Consider the following 12,295-nt stretch of genomic DNA (forward strand, 5'->3'; position numbering starts at 1 on the left):
CCTCCCCATTGTCATTGAGTTCCAAGTACTTTTCAATGCATCCCCTCACCCTTAAGCACACCCCCTCATCCGCCATTAGTCCCATGTCCATTCTCCAGGGTGGGCGCCCTCTTGTTTCCTCCCCTATCTCCAAGTCTACCCAGTGTGGGGCATGATCCGAAATGGCTATAGCCGTATATTCCGTTCCCCTCACCCTCGGGATCAATGCCCTACCCAACACAAAAAAGTCTATGCGTGAATAGACTTTATGGACATAGGAGAAAAACGAGAACTCCTTACTCCTAGGTCTACTGAATCTCCACGGGTCCACCCCTCCCATCTGCTCCATAAAATCCTTAAGCACCTTGGCTGCTGCCGGCCTCCTACCAGTCCTGGACTTCGGCCTATCCAGCCTTGGTTCCAACACCGTGTTAAAGTCTCCCCCCATTATCAGCTTTCCGGTCTCTAGGTCTGGGATGCGTCCTAGCATTCGCCTCATAAAATTGGCATCGTCCCAATTCGGGGCATACACGTTTACCAACACCACCATCTCTCCCTGTAATTTGCCACTCACCATCACGTATCTGCCCCCGTTATCCGCCACTATAGTCTTTGCCTCGAACATTACCCGCTTCCCCACTAATATAGCCACCCCCCTGTTTTTCGCATCCAGCCCCGAATGGAACACCTGCCCTACCCATCCTTTGCGCAACCTAACCTGATCTATCAGTTTCAGGTGCGTTTCCTGTAACATGGCCACATCTGCTTTAAGTTTCTTAAGGTGTGCGAGTACTCGTGCCCTCTTTATCGGCCCGTTAACCCCCTCACGTTCCACGTGATCAGCCGAGTTGGGGGGCTTCCCACCCCCCCCCTTGCCGGTTAGCCATCATCTTTTTCCAGCTTCTCGCCCAGTTCCCACGCAGCTGTATTTCTCCCAGACGGTGCCCCCCCGCCCATCCTTTCCCGTACCCACTCCCCCCTTTCCCCAGCAGCAGCAGCAACCCAGTAATTCCCCCCTCCCCCTCCCCCCCCCGCTAGCGTAATTACTCCCCCCATGTTGCTCCCAGAAGTCAGCAAACTCTGGCTGACCTCGGCTTCCCCCCGTGATCACGGCTCGCCCCGTGCGGCGCCCCCTCCTTCCTGCTTCTCTATTCCCGCCATAATTATCATAGCGCGGGAACCAAGCCCGCGCCTCTCCCTCGGCCCCGCCTCCCATGGCCAACGCCCCATCTCCTCTCCCTCCCCACCTCCCCCCATCACCACCTGTGGGAGAAAGAAAAGTTACCATACCGCAGGATTAATCATACAATCCCTCTTCGCCCCCCCCCCCCCCCCCACTCGTCCCACCAATTTGTCCAAACGTTCATTTTCGTAGTCCAATCATTCCAATTTTTCTTCTACAATAAAAGTCCACGCTTCATCCGCCATCTCAAAGTAGTGGTGCCTCCCTTGATATGTGACCCACAGTCTTGCCGGTTGCAGCATTCCAAACTTTATCTTTTTTTTGTGAAGTACCGCTTTGGCCCGATTAAAGCTCGCCCTCCTTCTCGCCACCTCCGCACTCCAATCTTGATAGACGCGGATCACCGCGTTCTCCCATTTACTACACCGAGTTTTCTTCGCCCATCTAAGGACCATTTCTCTATCCTTAAAACGGAGAAATCTCACCACTATGGCTCTGGGAGCTTCTCCTGCTCTCGATCCTCGCACCATAACTCGGTATGCTCCCTCCACCTCCAACGGACCCGTCGGGGCCTCCACTCCCATTAACGAGTGCAGCATCGTGCTCACATATGCCCCGACGTCCGCCCCCTCCACACCTTCAGGAAGGCCAAGAATCCTCAAGTTGTTCCTCCTTGCGTTATTTTCCAGTGCCTCCAACCTCTCCACAGATCGTTTCTGGTGTGCCTCCTGTATCTCCGACTTCACCACCAGGCCCTGTATATCGTTTTCATTCTCTGCTGCTTTCGCCTTCACGACCCGAAGCTCCTGCTCCTGGGTCTTTTGTTCCTCTTTCAGCCCTTCAATCGCCTGTAATATCGGGGCCAACAACTCTTTCTTCATTTCCTTTTTTATCTCCTCCACGCAGCGTTTCAAAAACTCTTGTTGTTCAGGGCCTCATATGAAACTGCCACCTTCCGACGCCATCTTGGTTTCTGCTTGCCTTCCTTGCCGTTGTTCCAAAGGATCCGCTGCAATCCGGCCACTTTCCTCTCCTTTTTCCATCCGTGTCCAGGGGGAACACCCTTCTGGTTTACCGCACGGTGTTTTCAGCCGTTAAAATTGCCGTTGGGGCTCCTATCAAGAGCCCAAAAGTCCGTTTCACAGGGAGCTGCCAAAACGTGCGACTCAGCTGGTCATCGCCGCACCCGGAAGTCCTCGGGACCTTGGATTCATGTCACATTACATTCACCCCACACCATCTGGCCTGGGCTTGCGAAATCCTACCAACTGTCCTGGCTTGAGACAATTCACACCTCTTTAACCTGGGGTTACCCCTATCTCTGGATCTGTAAAGACTTAATTACCTGCAAATGCTCGCATTCAAAGCATTGTTTTGCATCTTTGACTTTGTTTATATATGTCTTTCTGGAACATACCTCTTCTTCATTCACCTGAGGAAGGAGCAGTGCTCCGAAAGCTAGTGATTCGAAACAAACCTGTTGGACTTTAACCTGGCATTGTAAGACTTCTTACAGTGCTCACCCCAGTCCAACGGCAGCATCTCCACATCATGGCATTGTTAATTTGTTATGCAGTGTTCGATATTGTTTTGTGTTATTGGCTGTTCCTGTTTTTGTAGTTGTATTTCCTGGATATACCTTCAATAAATTATCTTTAAAAAAATCATAACGATAGATTTATTTATCAGCTCAGGACGTGCTTGCACAATTGCTACACTTATTCAAATTGCTTTAGAGAATGATACCCAGTCGCACACGGCAATTTTGGACTACACTAAAACATTATATTAATGAATAGTCTCTTACAATAGAAAATAATTATTTTTTGATGTCACCTGTTTTCAATCAGTTCAAAAACTAACCATGCACACTGGTCAAATTCCTTTGAATAGCCTTCTTTTCAGTTATAGACAGCAAACTTGGTCTGAATAATACTCAAAAATCTGTACCAACTGTGGTCATAATTGAAATTATATAAATGTTCCAATTTATGATGTTGCATGTTGCCTTCAAATCAGTTGCAACTAGGTCAAACTAACTTGATGATCAGTAATGTTCAAATCTTAACATTTCTCGCCTTTTACTTCAAACCTGCTCTTGAGAAGTCAATTATTCTCAACCAGACATCCGCATCATTAACACATGTACGAAAACCTGTCACAGACCACCTGGAAGAGTCAATGAACACTGCCTCAATCAAAGTTCCCTTGAAACACTAATGACCTTATTGCCTAAACCTGAACATTTTTCCTTTTACTATTGATACTGGCTGACCGGAGTATTTCTCACATTTTCTATACTTTTTCTCTTAATAGACAGATCCAATTTATGACTTGACGTGCATGTTAAGGGTTTCTAGATTACTCATTGCTTTTATGAAATGTTACAGCTATTCATAATAAACAGATTGAAACAGGTCGAAAGAAGTCTGTAACTGAGAGCCAGATAAACATGTATTATTTTTGTATGATTATTGGAATTATTAATATGATTACAATGACGGCATACATAATCCACATTCCAAACAAAATCCTGAATGTTTGGTTCAGTAACCATTCACTGAACACAAGAATATATCAAAACCAATTACATTTTGCAAATGTAATTGCGAGAAAAAAATCCCAGCAGCAATTTTTTTTAATATACTAAATGTCAGTAACTATTTCTGACAGTTTATTTGTACTTAATGAATGTCAAAAACAATTTAGTAATTAGTTGGTTTTGTTCTCAGTCACCTACCTCTGACACTCTCCAGCGTGCAGAATCAAATCTTCATTATTCTTCGCACTAATGGTTAGTTCATGCTCTGTTGAGTTGAAGACATCTAAGAGAAGGTGGCATTGCCTGGTGCTGTTGGAACAGAATTAATCTCATTTAACAGCAAAAAATATATACAATTTTCAAACAAACCAGAAGGTACCAAAAACTGAAGCATATTTTAAGATGCATTTAATTTAATTTGCCCTTTTAAGATCCATCTTTACAGTATAAAGTGGAGTATAGAACTTCTGTTTAAATTCAAAACACCCAATAACAGTCATATTCTGATCCTACATATAAAAGGGGTTAATGATTACATGCATTGAGGTGCAGTTTTCAAGTTTCATTTGTATTTCAATATTACATGCCATAGAGTGGCAGAACTTGGGTACACCACTTTAACTCACCACACAATGACATCTTAATTTAAGTGGCATGACAAGAGTAAGTTCCTTTCCCATGAGGGTGGGAACCTTGTCAGCAAACATAACTATGTTATTTGTATACAGCTGCAAGTATTCAACTTAAGTGTAGCATTACCAGCACATTTGACTACTTATCTTTGGTTGAAGAACACATGTGTTAACTCTTCGAGCTTCCCTAGGTTGTTTCCCATGCCCAGCACAAATCAATGATGCACAAGTAAGTCTGCAATGCCGAATGAGATTTACCTGGAATATTATGCCCTGGGCAGACAACAGCTCAGTTTAAAATAAGCAAGAGTAGGCCATTCGCCCCTCCAGCCTGCTCCACCGCCATTTGATAAGATCATGGCTCATCTGATTGAGCCTCTACTTTCCTGTCCACCCGTTGTACCTATTGTCTCCCTTGTCAGTCAATAATTCCATCGTGTAAGATTTCCAGATGCACACACATTACATAGAAGCTAATTAATATCATACATGGCAGACAATTAAAAAGCAGAATCGGCAGCCAAATAAGTTTACCTAGACATGTATTATTCAAAGCAAATAACAATGGAAAATTAATTAAATTAATGAAAATAACAAAGTTGCTTTGAACCAAATTAAGAAAAGGTTAATATGACAAGGACAGTTGAGTTCTTTCGATTAGATTTCTTCACAGATCATTTTCAAAAGATGAGCAAATGCTTCTCATCGTGGGAACAGATATTTGATCCCCACTGTTAAGATACTTCCTTGAAATTACATCATTGTACTTTTATTGTAATTCAGCAAAGAAGGACAAAGGGATTCATTAGGAAGGGGAAAGTGCAGTATGAAACGAAGCTTGCAGGGAACATAAAGACTGACACAAGAGTTTCTATAGATATGTGAAGAGAAAGAGATTGGTAAAGAGAAATGTAGGCCCTCTACAGACAGAAACAGGGGAATGCATAATAAGGACAAAGAAATGGCTGAGCAATTGAATACATACTTTGGTTCAGTCTTCACAAACGAGGACACAAATCAGATACCAGAAATGTTGAGAATGAAAGGTTTAGTGAGAGGGAAGAACCGAGGGAGATCAACATTAGTAGAGAAATGGTGCTGGGAAAATAGATGGGATTGAAGGCAGATAAATCCCCAGGGCCTGAGGATCTGCATCACAGAATGCTTAAGGAGGTGGCTCTGGAAATAGTGGATGCATGGCTGGTCATCTTCCGGGATTCTATTGACTCTGGAACAGTCCCTGCAGATTGGAGGGTAGCTCAAGGATTTTATAGCGGAACATTTGGAAAGCAAAGGCAGGATCAGTCAGAGTCAGCATGGATTTATGAAGGGAAAATCATGCTTGACAAATCTGTTGGAATTCTTTGAAGATGTGACCAGTACAGTTGACAAGGGGGAGCCTGTCGATGTGGTATATTTGGACTTTCTGAAGGCATTTGACAAAGTCCCGCATAAGAGATTATTGTGCAAAATTAAAGCGCATGGGATTGGGGGAAATGTATTGAGGTGGATAGAAAATTGGCAGAGAGGAAACAAAGAGTAGGAATTAATAGGTCCTTTTCAAATTGGCAGGCAGTAACTAGTGGAGTGCCACAGGGATCGGTGCTGGGACCCCAGCTATTCACAATAGATATTAATGATTTGGATGAGGGAACAAAGCCTAACATTTCAAAGTTTGCAGATGATAATAAGTTAGGTGGGAGGGTGAATTGTGACGAGGATGCAAGGATCCTACAGCATGATCTGGACAGGTTGGGCGAGTGGGAAAAACAATGGCAGGTGCAGTATAATTTGGATAAGTGTGAGGTTATTCACTTTGGAAGCAAAAACAGGAAGGCAGATCACTACCTGAATGGTTGCTGTCAGAAATTGGGAGAGGGGAGAGTGCAGCGGGACCTGGGCGTCCTTGTCTACCAGTCGCTGAAGGTAAGCATGCAGGTGCAGCAGGCTGTAAAGAAGGCTAATGGTATGTTGGCTTTCATTGGTTTCGAGTAAAGAAGCAGGGATGTGTTGCTGCAGTTGTACAGGGTCTTGGTGAGTATTTGGTCTCCATCTCTGAGAAAGGATGTTCTTGCTCTCGAGGGAGTGCAGCGAAAGTTTACCAGGCCGATTCCAGGGATGGCGGAACTGTCATATAAGGAGAGATTGATTAGGTTGGAATTGTTCTCGCTGGAGTTCAGAAGAATGAGGGGGGATCTCATAGAGACTTATAAAATTCTAACAGGACTAGACAAGGTAGATGCAGGGAAGATGTTACCAATATTGGGTGTGTCCAGAACCAGGGGGTCATAATCTGAGGACAGAGGGTAAGCCATTTCGGATAGAGATGAGGAAACATTTCTTCACCCAAAGAGTGGTGAGTCTGTGGAATTCATTACCACAGGACGTAGTTGATGCTAAAACTTTGAATATATTCAAGAGGCGGCTAGATATAGCACTTGGGGAGAATGGGGTCAAAGGCTATGGGAAGAAAGCAGTATTCGGCTATTGAGTTGGATGATCAGCCATGATCGTGATGAATGGCGGAGCAGGCTCGAAGAGCCAAAAGGCCTCCTCCTGCACCTATCTTCTATGCATGTATCTATGTACCTGTGGAGCTGCATCACTTCATTTAAGCTCGGTCAAAGTTGTAGTTAATTGTACAAAGGCATTACGTTCTCATTTCAAAGAGTTCTTTGAAATAGTTTCACCATTAAGGGGCAGAATTTTCCAAAATTGCTGAACAGGGATGGAACCAGAATGGGGTTGGGGGAAGATGATAGGGGCACAGTCGGAAGCCAATTTGTCGCAGCTCAGGATTGGACAGGAATGAGAGTTGACGGGCCACTTCCTAAATAAATGCACAGTGGCTAGCACTGTTGCTTCACACGCCAGGGACCCGGGTTCGATTCCCGGCTTGGGTCACTGTCTGTGCGGAGTCTGCACGTTCTCCCAGTGTCTGCGTGGGTGCTCAGGTTTCTTCCTACAAGTCCCAAAATTCGTGTTCGTTAGGTGAATTGGACATTGTACCCGAACAGGTGCGACTAGGGGATGTTCACAGTAACTTCATTGCAGTGTTAATGTAAGCCTACTTGTGACACTGATAAAGATTAATTAAGGTCCCAATTGCAGTGATTTTTGAGGTTCTTACGTATTTTGAGGCACTGACACGTGCCTGGCACCCTTTTTCAATCGGAATTAGGCAGCCAGCATTGAGAGCCTGCTTGCCATCCTGATTTCAGAAGCATAAAAATCGCCTCCTCTTATTTTTGGCAAGTATTGGGCCTGTCCCAATTATGTCCTTGAACAACTGTCCTGCGATACGTGCATATTGTTACAAGATGTATTTACAATGTTTTTGTGGTCAAGTCAGTGACCAGACTGAATAGATTGCCTTTTTCCTTACAGCTTTCATGAAGAACCAAATGAAAATAAACAATTCTCCCAGCGTGCAGCTGCAGAAACTAAAGAATTAAAAAAAACGCAAAGAATATATTTTAGGTAACAAAGTTTTGAAAAAGGTACATTTTAGTTACAGCCATGCCACTGACTAGAAACAAATATTGAAATGCACAGTAATGCAAAATGTGAAACATAGGGCGCGATTTAATGAAAGACGTTTCAAGTGCCATATCGGGCGCAACTTCCCGAGTGCTTCCCGACAGCCAACCCGGTGAGACCGCTGCCCCTATCTATCGGAACTTAGGGTCGGAAATAATCCTCCATGAGCTTCATGGCAGAAATGGCTGTTCCAGCAACTGATTCACCTGGACTGCGGGCTGCTCCCTGTCATGATATTCAAACACACACATCATGATAGACACACCAACAGACAAATCAGAACACACAACACCACAACCAATCACAGACAAAGACAGGGACAGTATAAAAGGACAAACACGACACCTGGTGGGCAGTAGATCTGGGGATAAGGACAACGACAAGACCTGTTTTAACATCACAGACAGGGAGTCCCCACGTGCAGAGTATCAAGACAAAACTGTAGATAGTAAGTTTGAATAAAACAGCATTGTACCAAATACAACTGTGTTGGCTCATCTGTGTGTCAGAACGCCAAACACCACATGGTACAGGAGTGGATCGATACCTGCCGACTAACCTGCCATTCTGGACATGGACCTCACCAATAAACCGCAGCCGTTGCAAGTCGCGGGGAACCTTGGTACCAATTGGAAGCTCTTCAAGCAGCGATTCGACCTGTACATTCGAGCCAACGAGAAACAGAGTGCCTCGGACGAAACAAAGATTGCAATGCTCCTCTCCTACGCAGGTCAGCACGCCATCGATGTCTTCAACTCACTGGTGTTCGAAGAAGGTGAAAACCAATCCAAGTATGACACAGTCATCCTCAAGCTAGACCAGCACTTTAATGTTGAAGTGAATGAACGTTTTGAAAGATATCTCTTTCAGCAACGCCTGCAAGGTAAGGAGGAGCTTTTTCAACCCTTTTTGAAGCACCTCCGAATTCTAGCGCTGTCCTGCGGTTACGGCAACACCTCAGTGTCCATGATCAGGGACCAGATTGTTTTTGGAGTTGCCTCCAGTGGCCTGCGCCAGCAGCTTCTTAAAATCAAAAGCCTCACCTTAGCGTCTGCAGTGGAAGCCTGTGTCCTCCACGAGAATGCAACCAGCCGTTTTGCCCGACTTCAGGCGTCCGAATTGGCACGGAGGGGGTCCCCAGCCGTCAAATCGGCAAGCCAGGCCGCCCACGACGCCGAACGCATCCAGGCCATCGATTATCTCCCGACCCGTGGCCCCGACGAGAGCGGCCGCTTCCCGCGCTTTTCGCGGTCTCCCGCGCTTTTGCGCGCCAATACCAACGGCAACATCGAGGGACGCACCGCGCAGGCGCGCCCAATGCAAGATCGCACTGCGCATGCGCAGTGGCGCAACGAACGCCGTGACGTCATGACGTGCGGCAACTGTGGAGCTGTACACTTAAAAGGGCAATGTCCTGCTAAAAACTGACAGTGCCTCCGATGTGGCAAGATGGGCCACTATGCTGCCTACTGTCGTGCGGCTCAACCCATGGATCCTACACATCTCCGACAACCTCGCAGACACGTCAGGACGGTCCAGCCCACGCATCAAGACTTCCAGCTAAATGATGCAGATGACCAGGATGCCTTCCGGGTTTCCGTCATCGATGTAAACAGGGTCAACGCCATCAATCCGGCCGATGAGTGGAGTGCCACCCTAACGGTCAACCTGAATTCGTCGCACACCCATTAGACTGGACTTATAACACTGTTCATACGTTTAAAAAGTTAAACACTACTGTATTATAACCTGTTGTTGTTTATCGTTCCAGATATCGTTTGACCGGACCACTATTCAAAGTTTTTTTCGCATTCATGTTTTGTTATGGTACAACCTCGTTAGTATGACGCACCCGACATCGCCCCATGTAAATAGTTACGTCATATGCACATGCTGTACACAACACACACACACACACTCTTAGATGCACTCACGACACGATTATATTTATAACCACGTAGGCACATATCTTTGTAAAAAGGGGGGATGTCATGATATTCAAACACACACATCATGATAGACACCCAACAGACAAATCAGAACACACAACACCACAACCAATCACAGACAAAGACAGGGACAGTAGAAAAGGACAAACACGACACCCGGTGGGCAGTAGATCTGGGGACAAGGACAACGACAAGACCTGTTTTAACATCACAGACAGGGAGTCCACACGTGCAGAGTATCAAGACAAAACTGTAGATAGTAAGTTTGAATAAAACAGCGTTGTACCAAATACAACTGTGTTGGCTCATGTGTGTGTCAGAACGCCCAACACCACACTCCCCACCAAGCTCCCTTCGAACACACTCCAGTTAGCACACAGCCATGCCACCACATAAACCTGCACCACACTTCAAGAATGCTGAACTGGCCAGGCTGCATAGAGGCGAGACGGGACACCCTATTCCCACGAGGGGATTGGAGGACCAGCCATAGGCCGGCAACGTCGCCTGGATGGCAGCGGCCGTCAGTTCGGGAAGCGTGACCAGGAGAGCCTCCATCCAATGCAGAAAGATGACCAATGACCTCCACCAGGCAGCACTGGTAAGTTGACACCGGCCCCCTGCCACCACCCAGGCCACCCAATCCCACTAAACGAATCAGCAGCTGGCACCTCACACCATTTCTGCCACCCCCCCTAGCACCTATGTCCCATCACACCTTGGCATCCACCAGTACAACCCACCATTGCCGGGGAGAGGTGCCCATATGTCACTTGCCATAGACCCCCCCCCCCTCCTCCTCCCACACCAAGTGCGTGGCTCACAATGCCCTCTCTTTGTCCCCGCAGGAGAAGTTAGCACATCATAGGCGGGAAAGGGGTCAGATGGGCAGCAGGTCTAAGACATCAGAGTCCTCACCGCCAATGAGGAACGGGCCCTGGAGATCGTGGGGTTGACCAAGGATAGAGCAGCGGCGCAGAGGTGAGGATCCACTGCCCATTCACCCAGATGACCTGTCCCATGTGAGTTATTCACGTCAGACAAAACGGCTGTTCCCTCTCACTGACTACATGTCCATTCTCTCACAGGATCCCTATCCGATGGAGCCAGGCCATCCAGAGTCGCCCCCCTCCAGTCCAACAAGAGAACACCTCGGAGGAGAGCTCCGAGGATGCCACCATCGATGCGTCACACCTATCACGCTCATCTTCCGCCAGCACTGACACACTCACCTCAGTGGCTGACACTAGTGGACAGGCATCTGGGGCATAATCTGGTAAGCACCACACAGATACTGATGCAGATCAGGTGGAGTCAGGAACATCCAAGGGAGTCAGCCATCGGACGTCTGCTGCATCCCAAGACTCAGCTGCGCCCCGGTCGGATGCCAAGCCTCTAGACAAGGTTATCCCGGAGCAGAATCAGATGTAGGACACAGCCGTGAGATTCAGGGGGACATGTCAGCAACACACCGGCAAGCATACAGCTAATTCAAGGAGCCTGAAAGGCTGGGGATAGGAGATGGTGCTGGCAATGCGTGGCACTGAGGGCAACACTGTTGGGGTAACGACCGCATTGAAAAGCCTGCAGCACGAGGGCAGCGTCATGAGTGGTGGTGGTGTCCAAAACATCACGCAGTCAGTGACGACCATGGCTGAGGGCTTCGACGACATGTCCCAATCGCTGGAGGACTTAGCCCAAATGCAGGTGGTCATTGCTGAGACACTGCAGAGCGTGGTCCAGTGTTATGGGCCAGGGTTTAGAGAACCACAAAGTGTATCATGGAGTTCACCTGACCCACGACTTTTACTAGATTGTGGTATGGGGAGCACACGGCCCACTCTGCAGTTGTGGTAGAGCAGAAATGGAAAAGTATTTTTTAAAGCAAAACAATGTTTATTCTATGAACTCAAGTTAACCTTTTTAAAACATACAGTAAACACCTTAGCAACCATCAATTAAAATACACCCCCCAAAGAATACAACACTCCAGGTAATCCTTAAACTTTCCTTTTAACATCCATAAGACAAAAAGAACCCTTTGTACAGAAACACATCAGGTTTAAATTCTCTACTGAAAGCAGTTATCACTCTGAATTCACCAAATGATCGAGAGATAGTCTTTAGATGGCACCTTCTTTGGCTGGTTTCAGCTCCAACACTAAAATGAAACCAAAAAACAGACACACCCAAGCTCTTCCTCAAAGCGAAAGTAAAAAGTAGAGCCAGAGCTCAGATCCACCAACACTCTTTTATTTTTTTGAAATATATTTTATTGACATTTTTCAAAGAGATTTTCCGTTTTTACGACATAATAAAGAAATATGCATTAAACGTTATTTAAATAATATATTAAACTAACAACAAATGAAAAAAGAGATAAACAAAATGCAAATATCAACAACTGGCAAAAAACAAAAACACAGGATAATACCCCCCGCCCCCACACCCTCCCTCCTGGGTTGCTGCT

At 46.3% G+C, this 12,295-nt stretch overlaps 1 protein-coding gene across 6 annotated transcripts in view; it reads right to left on the reverse strand.

Annotated features, from left to right (window-relative positions):
• Positions 1–12,295, reverse strand: part of trappc9 (trafficking protein particle complex subunit 9) — a 1,142,468-nt gene that overhangs the window by 632,994 nt on the left and 497,179 nt on the right. For all 6 annotated transcript variants that reach the window (XM_072467873.1, XM_072467875.1, XM_072467870.1 and 3 more), the window contains one exon: positions 3,903–4,013. In XM_072467873.1, coding sequence (XP_072323974.1) covers positions 3,903–4,013 — 111 coding nt within the window. The remainder of the gene's footprint in view (positions 1–3,902; positions 4,014–12,295) is intronic.

The sequence above is a fragment of the Scyliorhinus torazame genome, chromosome 11 (genome assembly GCF_047496885.1).
Source record: "Scyliorhinus torazame isolate Kashiwa2021f chromosome 11, sScyTor2.1, whole genome shotgun sequence".
In the NCBI taxonomy this organism is placed as follows: Eukaryota; Metazoa; Chordata; class Chondrichthyes; order Carcharhiniformes; family Scyliorhinidae; genus Scyliorhinus; species Scyliorhinus torazame.